At 38.5% G+C, this 17445-nt stretch overlaps 1 protein-coding gene across 1 annotated transcript in view; it reads left to right on the top strand.

Annotated features, from left to right (window-relative positions):
• The first annotated feature begins 8707 nt into the window (after positions 1 to 8707).
• The window catches only part of LOC145765558 (cytochrome P450 2J1-like), a 49083-nt gene continuing 40345 nt past the window's right edge, over positions 8708 to 17445 (top strand). Inside the window, exon 1 of the mRNA XM_082577393.1 lies at positions 8708 to 8812. Within this exon, the coding sequence (XP_082433519.1) occupies positions 8724 to 8812 (89 nt within the window). The 5' untranslated portion in view covers positions 8708 to 8723. The remainder of the gene's footprint in view (positions 8813 to 17445) is intronic.

A 17445-nucleotide genomic window follows, 5' to 3' on the forward strand; every position in this document is an offset into this window, starting at 1 on the left:
ATATTTTTGATGCTGTAATGTCAGATAAATTTTCTGCACCATAATTGATCTATCTTGCGTAGTTTTTGAGTTGTATCAGCTCAAAGTGCTAGTGTCGCTCTGTCTCACCGACTTCCCCGTCCGCAGGTCAACTGGCCAAAAAGCGTCACAGGAAATAGGGTTAAACACGAACAGCTTACGAATGACGAATATTTGTGTTTGTACGAAGGGCGTATGTGACCTCAGGCGTTTCAACCATTCTTCTCCTGATGTAATTTTTTTTATAAAAAATCTCTCATTTAGATTCAAATTATTATCAAGTGGGAAAAATTTTCCCTCAGCCTTCCTCAAATTTATACAAGTTTGGCCATTTAAAACATTGTCAAAAATAAATCATTGTAGAAATACAGTAGCCTAATGTTAGCCTACAGTAGCCTACTTGGTTTGTTATGAAAGAAATTAAAGTATTTCGAAGTTTCAGTTCATTTTTTAGTTACTAAAAGCCACGGTTTGAAAGGAGGTTATGGTTAAATAGGCCTAAAAATTGTGCGTCTTAAACAAAAAGCATTTTTGGAGTAAAAAAATATTCAAAAAGCGATCAAAACGTGGCAAAAGTTGTCAAAGTTTTCTTCTGCCAAATTAAGCACCAGACCACCCTGCTCATTTTTTTAATGTTAATTATGCCTCTATTGTTATACTAACCATTTCATATCGACATTTTTGCTTAGACTAAGTGACTTTAGTTCTCCTCCAAAGATGCTTCTCTAAATCCGTTACTGCTTTTGGCTTTTATTCAAACATGGCCGTAAACTTTGCTTATTTCAGTCTTTTGCTGAAGTAAATTACTGCAATTTATTTTCAAGCACAAATTTCAACACCAACGAGATTTTGTCTGCTTTACTAAAATTAAGGTTAGTCAATGTTTCACACAGTAGGTTATAATAGACATTTGATATTATTTGCAGTTAGGCCTATCTTTGTTTTGTTAAGATGTAGACCGATCAGATGATTTTTCTGATGAGAACGTAGAGCAACGCTTCTTAACCCGCGCAAGGTCGTCAGGTGCCCAGCAGCAGTGAAGTTGAATAAAAGTAGCCTACCTATTCAAAAAATCTGTAACTTAGTAGGCTATGTTTAGAAGGATAGAATCTACGTGTTCTTTAAATCTGATGGGCACTGAAATAGGTATTTCAGTACAATTTGTGCGATATTTTTTTTTTGTCAGAACCAACTTTTTTTCAACCAAAGGTTGTGCACTGTGCAGTGTGTATTTTTATAATTTAAAATTATTACAATATAAACTTATAAAGGCTTCATTTCTTATAAAAAAAAATTGCTTTTTTTTGGCTTATCTCATTGAGCATACAGTACTTTAAAAGATAATGCAACTAGGAGGCCTATGTATTAAAAAGTTGCAAGTAGCCTAATTGAAGAGAAATACCGGTAGCCTGTATCCAAACACAATTTCGCACTCGCTTCGTTTGCCTGGTGCGACATTACGTTTTCTGAGGTGTGCAGGTGCGCCTTGAAGTAAAAAAAAGTTAAGAAACACTGGCGTAGAGTATTTCAGAAAACTTCTAAGTTTAAAATGTAGGCCAAAAGTGTCCAAAGTCAGGCTTACCGGCAAAATCCTGCCGTGATGCGTTTATGTATGGCACTTGCCGGTTGTTGCACAATGTGTTATGTTTGATCCGCTGACATACAGAAATCATATTAAACAACTTGCATAGCAGAGACATTTTTTTACAAACGTAGCCCTGTACAAGACATTTTTAAGCTTTGCGAGATGTCCCTGTTGGCAGTGGGTGTCTTGAGACAAAAAAATATTCAACAGTCCTCGTATCTCTCGCTAGCGAATTGAAACACCGTTTTCGGGATTCGGCCGCAATTGATCAGAACTTATTGTTATTTACTTCTCCCTTTTGCTTGGACCCTGATGAGACTCCAGCCACTTGAAGCTAATTGCGTTGCAAAACACAAACTAGAAATGCAAACGTTTGCAGTGAAAATGTTGAATTTGTTCGACTCAACATATTTGTGTGAGCAGACGTTCTCGGTTATCAAATTATACCCTAACCGCTTGAGATCAAAACTGAGCAACTTCTGCTTTTGTGATGTTTCAAGCTTGTCTACCTTCAACCCCAAACAAGACTTGACCCGTGTGTTGAAATCAAGATGTCAGTTTCATCCTTCACATTGACATAGCTGTGTTTTATACAGTGTTCTTGGATTTTTCAATTTCTGAAGAAAGGAAGATAACTTGGGGTATAATATGTAATATAATCTAACCTATCATATGATATGTGTATAACAAAATACTTAAACCTGCATATTCCTTTGTTGTGTAAAAATGACATTACATAATACAATATTAGTATATTACTGTATACATATGCATCTGTTTTCTGCAAAACCAGATTATCAGAGTTTGTTGGCTCTCTGGCCCTTCCGCATTATCAAATGTGGTCCGCCTGGGAAAACGTCTAGACATCCCAGAAATGTAGGCATTAGGCTACTTCAGTTAATTGCGTTGTTGGAGCAATCTTATTTAATACAATTTTAATTTTCTGTGTAGATAAAATTGGATTGTAACTTAATACAATGCTTGAAATACCTTCATTGTCGTTAATCTTAAACAACATTACTACTTGGTCTGTTTTTGCAATATTTGCTGCTGTGCTTTACCATTGGTGGAGGCCAGCTCATCCTAATTTCCCTCCTGGGTACAGAGGTTTTCCATTTGTGGGTATACTTCCATACCTTAAAAAGAACCCGGAAAGAGTGCTGAAAAAATGGAGTTCACAAATGAAGCAACCAATAATATCAGTGAGACTGGGTTCTAGGGATGCTGTTTCTTTAAACACTATCGAATCTATACAGCAGGTAAGTTAGTGCCAGCAAAGCTATAGCCTACTGTATTATTGGATGATTTTCATCTTTGTTCATGATGCTTGGGTAGAGTGAAACTATTCGAAGGGAAACCCTTTCAAAACAAATTTTCGATTTTACTTCGACGACATTGTTTTGTCTTGGTTATATTTTAAATTCTAAATTGTTTATTTTGTTATGTACCATTACAAAACTTTGTACGACCTGTAAGTTTTTTCTTATCAATGTTTGAACTCTGACTTCGCAGGTCCTCGTCAATAACAGCATCAAAACCGCAGGAAGACCAGACTTGTACTCCTTCACACAATTATCCAAACAAAACGGAATAGTCTTTGTAGATTTTAGTGACACCCTTAAAAGACATAGGACCTTCGCTTTGACACACTTCAAAAAAGGGTAAATTAAAACGTAGCTTAATATGACATCATATGTTAGGCTACTTTTTAGATTTGAAAAATTAACTAAGCAGGAAATTAGAAAGTAAATGAGGTGTAGCCATACGTATTGTTCATATATGTATAGTGCAGACATAAAATTTCATTCTATCTTTGACTATTATTGAATGTATACTGTATAGGCTACATCTACAAAATTCGTTTCAAGACGGAGTGCAATCATTAGTTGAATCGACAAAAATGCAGCAGCATTAGGGCATTGTAACAAACAATTAAATAAAGGTGCCGCATTTAGGAGCGGTTTGGAGTGTTCTGTGAATTTTGAATTATGTTATGATGACAATTATATTGATGACTCGCTCTAATGCAGTGCTTCCCAACCGGTGGGTCGCGACCCATTAGTGGATCGCGAAGCTATTTCAGGTGGGTCGCGAAGCATTTCTAAATGTTACTGAATGTTAAAATTTTTTAAAAAATATCGACACTACTATGGATCTCACAAGCCGCAGTTTGGTCTTGATCAATACTGCGCCTTCGCCATTCTTATCCTCACTTCATTTGTTGACTGCATTTTCATGAATTGTGCACCCTGTTTTCTATTAGATCGGGAAATTATTGTATTATCATTACGTAACAATTAGATGTGTTATGTTAAAGGCCATTTTTATTTTGACCTGAAGACTAAATTTTTATTAAATTTTGACTTTATTTTGACCTAACGAAATTGCTTATTTGTAGAGGGCACAGTTCTTCCTTGAATTGATATCAGTTACTGAAACATAATATTTTGTCGATTTTAGACCCAAACGTAATATTTTGTTGAAAAGTCAAGGTGTTTTATGAATTATAAAAAGTGCGTCGTGTTTTTTGGCGATAGGAAAATCTCCACAAATCTGTCTAACTTCTGCTGAAGACGATTTAGCTTGCTCAGGCATTTTAATATTACAGAATGTCAGTAAGCTATTATTAAATCCAAACTGTAAATCTTCGAAAAGACCACGTTTGTAAAGAGCGAGTATTTTATAAAAAATATTCCAATACGTAACAATGAATAAACAATGGACAATTTGCGATAAAAGTTATTGCTGATCCGTGGGCATTGTGACATATTTTCTGCTTTTATGGGTTAATATGGTTTAATGGTGTCGCAGTTCCTGATTTACAATGCTTCCATGAGGATTTTGACAAAAATTACAATAAAAAAACACAAAAAGTTTGTCAAAAGCCATACTTTGACAAATTTGGACTCTATTGCAAATTTTGACTTTATTATCAATTTTGACTTTATTTTGACCTATAAACTTCTTAGAAACAGTCCCCTGTAGGTGCTGAAAACAACTTCATTCTTTGATTCGTGGATAAACGAGATCCTTAAAAAATTTTGACCCTATTGACTTTTGCGGACCCTAGTTCTGTCGCATTAACTACTTCAGTACGTACGCCAGTAGTAAAGATGCCATAATAAAGATGTCATATCTCATTGTGGGCAGGGGTGCATTCCTAAACATTTTTTTGGGGGGGCTCTAACACTTAGCTGTGTTGTTATAGACAAAGTATGTATAAGTAATCGGTGTAGGTTAGCCAGCAATGTTTACCTTTTTTAAAAGGAAACACTGTTCAGTTTGTTTTTACTTCTGAACATCATGTCGAAAAACAACCCATGCTAAAACATAGCTTAAAGTACAGAAAAAGGTAGAAGCAACAAACCGTGAAAACGTGGTTGAATCCGATATAAAATTATAAGTTTGAAATTTGGCTTGGTTGCTACACTGCAATCTCCTTTGCTTTTTTTTACTGCGTTGGCCTACACTTGAAACTCGATTTGCATAAGCTAATTCCAATCTCTTAACTCAATTGTAAACTTATGAGTATGAGCCAATCCTAAGCACACTTGCAAAAACATTGACTGCAATAGGAAAGTAAGGAAATGCCATTCTTGAAATGAGCGCTTGTGGTTGCAGATTTGCAATATAAGAACCAATAAGCTTCCAATGTGACAGTTACACTAAAATCTCATTTAGTTATTAACAAACAGTTTAAAAAACTCCAATTACAGCAAAAGCATATTCCAAGTTGGTGCAAACGAGATTACACAAAACAAATAGCCGGTCTGCCAGGTCTTTGGTTTTATGGGCTAAATTATAAGCACCACGACAGTCCTTGATTTTAGCCAGCAAACAGTTTTTGCAGAGATCTGAGTTCATTCAATGTGGCCAGCTTAGAATGCTTAACTTGAATATCCACAGCCGACCGATGAGTCTGCAACACTTCTGAGTTGCCGCAGTGCCATTCCATAAATGAGGAGGTGATCCATTGATGCTGATGAACAACAATGCTGAAACAAGTGACATGGTCAGCCGTGATCGTAGCGGTGTGATGACCAAGTTCATTTGTGAAAATCCACGTTCGGCTTCAGCACTTATAGCAATCATGTTTAGTACTACGTTCTTGAGCAACTTTATCGTATCTGGTTAATAACAAGGATTGTCAACATACAGTCGAAAATCAGAAATAGGAGTGATGACATGAAATCTCTCCTCTATTTTTCGTAATCTCTGCTCCCCTTCTTGCCATGGAACTTCGACTGCAGCAGGCTATAACTCTGGTACAATAATTTCCAAGCTCTTCACAGAATTTTCATTGTTGGTGTCCATCATCCTGCTTCCAATGTTGTCAACCAAAGCTTGAATAATTCGATTACGATCAAAAGAAGGGTAGTCTCTACGTGAGGTTTGAACTGGTCCAATGTTGTGCCTTTAAAGGAGTAGTTTTTTGTACTTCCGGGACTCAAGTTAACAACTTCATCAAACGAATACTTTCCTTCTTGAATAGCTTTTTTTATTTGAAGTAGAGAATTAACAGTTCATTTGACATGACGATTAGCTACTACGAAGTTGATATTCCCAGTCTGGAGAGTTTCTGACAAAAGTGATAATTGGCGATTGCTATCAACTTATGTTCGTGTTTTTCTGTTGTGAGAAAGCTGTTAAAGTGTTACTTGTTCAGTCGAGAAGTTGTTGTTCAGCCAGAAAAGCTGAAAAATGGAAGCTTGAACGAGCCCCCCCTGAGCCCCCCCTACATCAAGCCTTTTCGTTTTTCGGGGGGCTCAGCCCCCCCGAGCCCCCCCCAGGAATGCAACCCTGATTGTGGGTCGCACAATAAAACTTGCATCAAAAGTGAGTCGCAAACTGAAAAAGGTTGGGAAGCACTGCTCTAATGATATTCTTAGCAATCTTAGCAATATAAAACAAAAAGTTCTTGATTGCATTCTGCTACATATTATAATTCTTATGAATGTGAATCGATTTCTGCAAAAAATATTCAAAGCGTTTTTGATTTTATTTGGGATCATTTTCAAATAATGAAAGGAAAAGCTGTTGACTTTTATCAAGCAGATTCACAGCTTCTTGAAGGCTTTAAAGTCATTGGTGCAAGACTGCAAGAACGATCACGGATAGAGTTTATGTGATCAACCACTTTTATGCATAGTTTAAAATTCTTTTAGCCCTTCGTTTGCTGTATTTTAGTAGAATGAAAAATGTTTTCGAAGTGAACTGTCTACTGCGAGTAGTTTGAACCACCGTTGCTTGATCACAGCAGCGAATAGAAACATTGAACTTTTAGAAACAAGTTTTTTTTTTATCAAGATTTCTTGATGTCCCACGCTACGTCCAATTAACATAAGACGAACTATGTAGAAAAGAGTGTTCTTCATGGCAGTCAACGTAATGCTGTAGTGTATAGCCTACTCACTAGAACCAAGGCTGTAGAGTCGGGCGAAAAATATACGACCCCGAGTCCTTAATTTATAATTGGCCAAATTCGACTCCAGCTTCAGTGTGCCAGATTATGGAGGGAAGCCAGATTTTTTTTTAATTTTGCAATTAAGACAATGGTTCTGGTAACAATGCAGCTATTTTTTTATTGATACTATATAGCTAATTACACTTTGCCTAAGGGCATCGGCTATGTCTAGCAACTCTTCGCAATCACCTCGAGCGTTGTTTTTTTACACCCAAGCTAGTATTACACAATTCATCGCATTAATCAGATAGCCTACCTCGCAGGCAAGTTTACATGTTTTACATAACTTAACCACTTAAACAGGTCAATATCCACTAAGATCCCATTGACAGCGTCCCAATCAGAACATGTTTAAGGGGCTGTCGCCCTTGCGACCCTTCTACCACAAGCAGAGATTTCATCCTTGCTTTTAACTTTGGTAATCAACAGAAGAAAAAAGAGTTCTAGCAGCGATGGGAATCGAACCCATCGTCATGAGCAGTGAGCACTTCCCTAACCATGTAGGCCACGCTGCCAAAGGCGAAAAGTTCACTTAATTTAGTTTCCATCAGAAATGTTTTCGTTTTTTTTTCTTTTCTACCCCTAAATTCTCATTGATTGAAACCCTGTTTTACCTGTAACTTCTGATTGGTTGGTTTATTCAAAGTTTCACTAGGCTGTTACAAAATTTAATGTTAGAGTGGCTACCTTTACATAAATCCATAACAGTTGCAAAAACGAAGAGTCTCCGTCGTTTTTTACACTATACATTACAGATTTCTTCTAATAAGCTTTTATGTTGAGAATTGCATGTGGTTCAACGCCAAGGTATCAGTTCAGTTCAGCAGGCCGTAGCTTTCACAAGAGGCGTAGGCATGTTTCTCTTAAGCAGCGTAGCCTACAGTTTACATTAGATAAATCAATGGACGTCACTTTACAATCGACGGTGTATCTTTAAGTGTCTTGCTAAACTAAAGACATAGCCACATGCTCTTGAACGGCATCGAACCGGCGGCCTTGCACACGTTGAACTATGGATCAACACTCTGCTATGCAGCCGATGAGCCAAAGACAACGCCAATTCGTAACACATCAATGCTTGCAGGTTAGTAAATCTTGGTGCTGCTGATACATTTGTATATTTTCCAGTTTTGGAGCTGGTGCAGATGCGATTGAAAACGCAGTGAACGAAGAAGTTTCCTGTTTCATAAAGTATCTTCGTAATCTTCCTCAGCAGCCATTTTGCCCCAACGTAAAGATATATATTCAGAAAAAAAGTAGTCTTAATAATTAATTCAGGATACGTTAACTGTCACAACGTGATTGACAATTAGTCTGCATCCTATATTGTTTGACATATTTTACCATTTATTTTGAAATAACATGATACATTACATTTTTTGCAATTGATTAAACTAGATAACAATTAATATAGTTCATATTGATAATTGATGTTTTTTCAGCCTAACTTTTTAAGCACTTGTTTTATGTTTATTGTTTTCCATTTTATGTTTATTGTTTTAATTTCGTGTTTAAAAGCCTTATTTTTTTATATGAAAACATTTTTTTTCTGAAAAAACCTGACTAATCTCGCTACTTTGCCGTGATAACATATTTTCTTTGTTAATTTTTTTTGCAAAACAAATTTCATTTCAGAAATACCTTCCCCGTCTTACCATGAATATGACCTGTCAACTCCTAATAGGCAAGCACTATGACTACGATGATCCTACAGTAGAGAAAGTTGCTCGGCTGATTGCTCAAGAGTAAGTAACCTTGACTAGAATGCTTTGAAATGTTTCATTTCGTGGTAAATTACTAATGAAAAATCAAGCTTACAACAAAAACAGAATTTGATCAAACAAATAAAGTGTAAACTGAGCACCAATGAGCAACAATTCGAAGTACGGTAATTTAATCATGGGTTTAATCTGTCTAATTGGGTCATATTAACTAACAGAAAATACGTTTCGAATAGCCTAACTTTAGAAAGAAACCAGCATTCAAAATAGCAACTTGTAGTTTATTATGAGTCGAACTTCCGCTGAAATTGAATTCTACATGTAAATAATTTTATGATTACCAGTGGAGTGCAAAATTGCCTGGTCATTGGCATAGCCTACGCATATACGACACCAGAAATTCGCGAATTTTAATATTAAAAATTTAAATCTTTTTTCAGATTTCAATTTAAAAATCAAATAGTCGAAAAAACAAGTAAAGAAAAACACTTCTCTCTCTCCTCCATCTCTCAGTACTTATAAATGTGGATTTGGACACGAGAAAAATCGAGTAGTTACACAATAGAACACATTCATAATAGAGCAAGAACATGGCTTACTTAGAGCAAGAACTGTCGGAACCGAATAACCTTACGGTTTCCTAGTCGAGGTGCTGCCTGTCATCAAGCAACAACAATAGCATGAATTCATTAAAAAGTATAATCACCACGTGTAGCACATATAAAGATTCACGATCTGCAGTGCATATGCAGTTTAATATTAAATACAATTAGATCGAAATAGTCAATTCATGACTAAATAATGTTTTTCATCTCAAGCTATGCAGGAAACTCAACAGCCAGCGACCAGCGACAAATTATACACCTACACATTTTTTTCCATTTGGACACGAAAAAGCTATTTATAGAAGTCAAGTAAAATGCTTTTATAGTGTTGTTTAAAAGAGTTTTTATGCAAGTTTTTTTATTGTGTATCGTAGTTGATTTCAGTCCAACTTTTAGTCCCTCGATAAGACAGCAAATTTTTTGCTAAGGCTTTGTTTTGACTACTTGAGGAAGAAAAAACACAGCTTTATCTAACTGTCTGGTGTTATGAATGTGTACGTTATGAATTTTGTTAAAGTGTTCTCGAAAGAAGCTTAAAGGGGTACTAAAGGAAAAACCTGACTTGGCGACTTTCCATGTTCTTTGTGTTTAACATGCTACCATAAAACGATTTTCAATAAAATTTTGCCCCATTGCGGTCTGACCACCATTGCGCGTGTGGTTTTGTCAGAGCTGTCAAAACGGGAATTTGCGTGAGGAGCGAAGCGTGCGACTGTACAGTCTACGTCATAAAAGCTGATCGAGCAATATTTCTTACTGCGGGCGATTTAACTGTATGTATTCTCTCATTAACCAGAGTTTCTATGATTACAAGCGGTAGTTTTTATACTTGGAGAATTAAATAATGTTTTGTCTAGTTGAAATACTGCATTCAAAGAAATGGCATACACATGATTTTACACAATCAACCAACTCTACATAGGCTACTGTGTAAATTCACGCTCGTCTGATCACATAGGCTACACTTCTTGGACCAACAAAATGAGCGATTTTATGTAGATTTAACAGGACATTGAATTGCTTTTCATAGTTTAGTGCATTTTTCACTCGGTGCAGACTTACATATTACTAAGGCCATTTTAATTTAACCTAAAAAAATTCTTTTTTACTTTATTTTTACTGAACCGAATTGATAACTTGGAAACAAATAAGGCGATAGCAAGTCAAGTCAATTTATTTTGTTTCAACAGCGCCATATATTCACAAACAAGCAGAGTAAATGTAATTATGCATGTCCAATTGTCCATCTAGCATGTCTTTTATCCGTGCTGTATCCATCTCACAGTAGCACAAAGCTTGATGTTGCTCAACCATTGCCACACAGTGACAGCATGAACACCTGTTGATATAAAATTGGTAATAATTAGGGTGATTACTTTTTTACTTGTCAAAAAAGTGAAGAATTTATCAAAATTGTAGCGTTAGATCAAAAATTGTCAAAATTGTTCACAAAGTTAAAATTGTTTACAAACTGCATTGTTGTGGTGTCGTAGAGGTTGCACTGTCAGTGAATTTTTTTCATTTTACACCTTGTAGCCTACTTTGGCGCAGAGGGATGGTGTAACGGATAAGAATTGGACTCACCGAATTGTAGCAGACCCTCTACAATCTACATGTACGCGAAACTACCAGGAATAACCTATCAAGGCTTTGTTAGTCCGAGAATAAAAATTCAAAACCAACCAAACCCGGTTCGACTCCCAGCTTCAGCTGGTTGTTAATAACATCGCTCACCTCTAGCTAGGGTGTAATAAATTGGGTGGACATAATTGCTGCAGGAAAGGCGGCTGAGAGAAAGGAACTGGCTGGTCACAGCGGTAAACCATAATTTCTTCGTGGGAAAATTGTAACTTAAAGTTCCCGGATCCTTTCGTCTGCATATAATGACCGAAGAAACACACACTTGAACTTCTTTTCAAACAGTGTATTTCTGTAAAAATTAGCCCACGGCTACCAAAAACGAGGGGGTGCAACGCGTACACCACTTAAACTGTCACTACACAACAGATTACTTGGATAAAAGACGGAACTTTTGTCCAGCTAGCAAGCACTAAGCCAACAGTTAAATGTGCGGCCAACTTTCAAACAATCATTTTACGAATGACCAGAATAGATATCAATATCTCAAATTCACGTAGAAAGTAACTGTGACGCAATAAATGAAAGACAATTATGAAGTCATTCCAACAGGTGTTTAAGCTGATGTAATATTTCCTGTTTAAACAGGCCCAAACAGGTCCAAACAGGTCTTATGAACGATGGTGCAATTTTGGCACATGCTTTAGGAATTTCCATGACGTAATATTCAGTAGACTTGAACGGTTTTTATATGACGTTTGATTTGGTGAAAATTGTCGGGAACATAGCGGCCCCTAGTTATGACAGTCTGACATGGCATAACTAAAAAGAAATGACGACAATTGTGAGCCAATGAATAAAAACACATGATACACAAATTGTTTGAATCACTCACGTTTAAGTTAATACGCAAATACAAAGGGCATGCAAAGAATGAACAGCAATAAGAATAAACACGACGATACATGAAATTGGTACCATAGGTACACGCTAAATGACGCTATATACAATGGTTGCGCTAATAACCGACTGTTCCGGGCTCAGACAAGGGTCGGCCACCGCAGACAAAACCAGGCTCAAACCCTAACACTTAGGTGTTCTTTACGGGGGCGAGGCACGAAATATCCCTCAACACGTAGTCTACTTTCACTTTCCCCGTACTCTCATCATAGTTGCAGACGGCAACTTTGGCTCTACGAACCACAGGCTTCCCTTTCCTAATTTGTGGAACTACCTCATGCACCCTCCCAAGTTGATACTTCCCACGTTTACCAATGTCTTGGAGAGAACCTACCACTACAAGTTGACCAGGCTCCAAATTCTCGGCCATTTTTAGCCATTTTTTCCGGCCCTGAAGACCTGGCAAGTAAAAATCGATCCATTTATTCCAAAACTGCTGAGAAAGTGACAAATTGAACCGATAATCCCTTCTTAATTGGTCACGATCATGTGGTTGCCCAACAGCACAGTATGGGTCTAAGTATGGGGTCAAAAGTGAGGCAGGGGTGATGACAGTAAAATCCCTAGGGTCGTCACTCAAAGGTACCAAAGGGCGTTCGTTCACGATCCGAACGGCACTACCTGTGTACGTAAGCAGTTCAATAAAACTGGGCTTACGTATTGAAGAGTCCAAAATGTGAAAAAATGCAATTTTAAATTGTTTAACCATTGCCTCCCAGGCGCCACCTTGCGCCGGAGCATACGGAGGTATAAATTCCCAGTTTATCTCTCTCTGTCTCAGGGCGTTGTGAAATTCAGCTGATTCTATCAACTCGGGTAACTTCTTAGATGCTGCCTGAAAGGTACTTCCATTATCGGAATAGATAGCATTAACCTGCCCACGTAAATCTGTAAACCTTGTAAAGGCAAGTAAAAAATCACTCAGCGACAATGACGTAACCAGCTCAACATGAATAGCGCGAGATGCCATACATGTGAATAAGAGTCCCCAAGCTTTTTTGTGACTCCTACCTTCAACAAAGGTCAATGGTCCAAGATAGTCCAAGCCGCAATCAAAAAAGGGTTTCCTATGGGCAGTTGTGCGAGACAAAGGTAAATCAGACATGAGCTGCCTTATAGGCCGAGCTTTCTCAATCGCACATACACCACAATCATTAAGATACCTCTTCACGGAAGCATTACCATTAGCGATCCAAAACTTCTGTCGCGTAGACAACAAAGTGTGCTGTACTCCACAGTGCGCATTTCGATTATGATGCGACAGTACAACAAGCCTAGTGAAGGGGTGCTTCGAAGGCAAAACAATCGGATGCTTTTGCTTCTAGAGAAATCTCGGGAGAATTACTTAAGCGCCCTTCAATGCGGATTACACCAGCATCATCTACACAAGGTCTGTACTTTTTAAGTGAACGCAATCCTTTCAAGCGTTCCTTCTCACGTTGCGAAGCGCCAACACTACCCCGCTTTATCACTTCCTCAAGTGCATCCGGCGATCGTTTGGTCATTAAATGTAACACATCGCCATACACGCTTTTCTGAACAAACTTCACAGTTAAGTCTAAGGCTCTATCAAGATAAGAGGCGTCCAGTTTTGGCTTCATAAAGCTACGCTTTTTCGTTTTACAGCACAAAAATTCAACAAAAGCAACCAAATAAGCAATTCTCTTTTTCATAACATACAAAGAAGGTGCGGCCTCGATCAATCTGTGAAGGCCACCCTGTCCAACGTCAAGCGACCCCTCTTCGTCACGAAGATATAGGCTATGGACAGGTACTGGAGTGGGGTTTTCTACAGATGGAATTTCTTCACACTGATAGAGAAGACTAGAACCATTTAACCACAACTCTCGAAACTCTTTCTTTGTAATAAGATTTGGCCTTGTGCCAACATCAGCTGGGTTCATATCGGTAGGGCAAAAACGCCAATCCTGGGCTCCAGACAACAATAAAATATGCTCAACTCGACGCGTAATAAACTTATTCAAACGTAAATCAGGGTTTTTAACCCACTGCAACACAGTCCGAGAATCACACCAAAAATACTTACTGCAGTCGGGCATCTTCAATGCCTCGTAGGCCTGCTTCACGAGTCTTGCTGTATTTAAAGCGGCAACAAGCTCTTTCCTAGCTATCGGCCAAGAAAACTGATTTTTTACAACAATGGTAGATTTACCCAGAACGAAAGACACACTCGGAACTCCGTTAACCAGTCTACGTAAGTAAACAACAGAAGAGAAAGCTTGATTCGAAGCATCACTAAACCCATGCAATTGATATGAAACAATATCATCAGGACTGCACACACCAGAGTTTGCAAAATACCATCTCGGTAACGAAAAATCCTTAAGCAGGTCCAAAGAGCGAAGCCACGACTCCCACTCTTTAACAAAGCTATCAGGGACCTCGGTGTCCCAATCAAACTTGTCTATCGCCAATTGCTGAAGTATAAGGCGTGCTTTTAGAAAAAATGGCGCTCCAAAGCCTAGCGGATCAAAATTTTGTCCAAGCTGACTGAGCATACTTCGGCGCGTGTGTTTAGCTAAGGGCTTTAAGGAACATGCGATACGCATCTCGTCAGACTCGGTTTGCCACACACAACCCAATGTCTTCGCTGATGGCAAAGTCATATTTTCAGTCTGAAAGTCAATGTCACGAATCAAAGGTGAAAGCATCTCATTATCCAAATTTGACAAGACAATCATAGACTCCTTGTTAGCACTCCACTTAACAAGTTTAAACCCACGGCTATCAAACAAAGCAATTGATTCATGAGTGATTTGCTGAGCTTCCTCTAAGCTATCAGCCGAAAATATAAAATCATCCATGTACATATTATTTGCAATATTGCAGAGAGTCAATTCACCAGCACTGCTGGGATTCTGCTCGATCATTTTCTTTATAGCCAAGCAAGCGATATACGGGCTACTCTTTATTCCCCAAGGGTGTACACAAAAACGAAATGGTACCATCCTACCATTTTCAAGGTCATCATCTTCAAACCACAATATACGAAACAAATCCCTTTGCGACTCCGGTAACTTTATTTGAAAGAAGCATTTAGTCACATCAGCCATGAGACCAAATCTACCAAGCCGAAATCTAGCCAAGACATCTACCAGAGGGTTTAACAAGTCAGGACCCGAAAACATTACATCATTTAACACAAGTTCCTCGAAATTCAGACTTGCCATCGTAAACAATGCGCTTTTTTAATTGTGACGTCACAAAGTATGGTAAATACCATTCAAATCCCTTGACATTTCCTGCTTCACCCGCGCGCTCAATATAGCCATTAGATTTAAGATCTTTCATGGTGTCAGTAAGGAAATCACGAAGTTCAGGTTGTTTTAAAGCTTTCTTTCTTAAAGCAGCAGCTCTATCTGACGCCAACACAAAATTGTTAGGTAGATCAATATCTTCCTTCAACGGAACAGGTATCTCAAATCGACCATCTTTCAACTCAATATTCGGTTCGACAAGTTCTCTAGCCAAAATATCATTGCGAGACAATTCACAGGTTTCATTTTGCAAAGTCAAATCCTGAATGACTTTATTCAGGTCTGCTATTTCCATATCACGAGACTCAATTTTACGCTGAAAGCCAGAGATGACATCCGACTCTGAAGACGTCTGCACTCTGCACACTTTAGCAACGCTTTCAACTAAGGGTGACTTACCACCACAAGCCAACCAACCGAGAGGAGTGAGTAAAGCATGCGGTTCACTGCGATTTTCACCAACACGTTCTTCTTTTGCCCACATCAAATAAGCGTTGTCATTGCCAATCAGTACATCTACAGTACTACAATCATTCAAATGAAACATATTCACGTCATGAAAATGACGGAAACCACTTAAATCTTGTTTATGAGGTAAAGTTTTAACATCGTCAGCCCAAGCTGGGTTAACCACCGAGGTTATATCACAAAACAGTTCATCAGTCTCTAACGACTGGATGTTGAGTTTAACAAGGTCAGCACAAGTAGGTTTCTGACCAGCCAGAGTATCCATTTTAAACGACGCTTTATCATACGGTTTAAGACCAAGTTCGCACACCAAGTCACTCGAAACAAAGGTCAACTGCGAACCAGGATCATGCTGACAATACACCAACTTCGATTTGCCAGTCATTGGATTCAAAACACGAGCAGCAGTAACGCGGTTAAAGGCTGCTTTAACATTTCCAATCTTAACATTACGCACAGGAACTCTGGCACCAGCCTCATCTTTACCGACCAAATCCAGAGAATCACGTGACGTCACATAAAAATCATGCAGAAGAAAATAGTGTTTCCTATCGTTGGTAGGTCCACACTTACGACAGTTATTTGCATGATTACAGTCTCTAACCATATGCTGGCGCAAACAATTCAAGCATTTGCCAGCTTTCACAATGACATCTCTCCGATCTTTAGGTGTCAAGCGCAAAAATTCTTTACAGTTAGACAAAAAATGATATTCAACTTGACCACGTGACGAACAACAAAAACATGCCGGTATGTCACTACGTCTGGCCACACCGCCGCGCGGTGCGCCAACAGCAGTCGAGTACTGCGAACTCCCTGAAATCACATTATCATGGGGTTTTACCGACGTCTGCCTAACCGGACATGAAGGCAATTTTCCTTTGCCAAACTTTTTAAATTGCTGCGACTCACCAGAATCGCCCATTAGCATAATGCTAAAATCAGTCGACTTGCGCGTTTCCTCCCGTACTACAAAATCAAACAAACTCTGAAAGGTAGGTTCCTCAGTGCTACCATACTGATCACCTAAAAAGTCAAGATAACGCTGCTTAGCGTCAAACGGGAGTCGCTTAGCCAAATCCAAAACAAAACGTCCTTCTAATTTATCACGCTGACCATAAGCTTTCGCGTAAAGCAAACACTGCGACAATTCATCTTTAAACTCTTTCAAATCACTGGAAGAGATAGAAGTCAATTTGCTACCATAGCGATACTTTCTAATTTCTGGTTCTGCGAAAAGACCTCCACGAACCCCAAAACGTTGGGACAAGCGAGCTAACGACATTTCTATCCTGTCTTCCTCTGACAAGCCAGGAGTGTCAGAAACCAAATTAGCAATCGTTTGTGCAGCTGTTCTAACACAAGCTGCTTGCAACAAAGTCAAACGAGTTCCCTTAAAGGGCGAAGCTGCCATCAAGGCCATAACACGATTTTTAAAGAAGACAAATGGCATATTATTACCATCGTAACCAATCAAGGCCGCCTTATCGAAGAACGTCCTACTATTTTGGTATTCAAAAAAGCAATCCTGCTGTTGAGAACTCGATTTAGCGGGAGAAGAAAACTGTATCCCTTAATGGGCTGAGTGGGCTCAGTCACATGCACAGCCCGATCACGATCCTCACATACGTTAAAATTAGGAGACACGATACGCCTCTCACAACCACCCAAATTACGTGTAGCTGGGCGATCAAAAACTAGCGGCGCTGAAAACTGTGAAGGGGGCAAAGCATTACTGCTAATGGCGGCCCCGTGACCTGTACGCTCT

Source organism: Aplidium turbinatum, chromosome 2 (assembly GCF_918807975.1).
Source record: "Aplidium turbinatum chromosome 2, kaAplTurb1.1, whole genome shotgun sequence".
Taxonomy (NCBI): domain Eukaryota; kingdom Metazoa; phylum Chordata; class Ascidiacea; order Aplousobranchia; family Polyclinidae; genus Aplidium; species Aplidium turbinatum.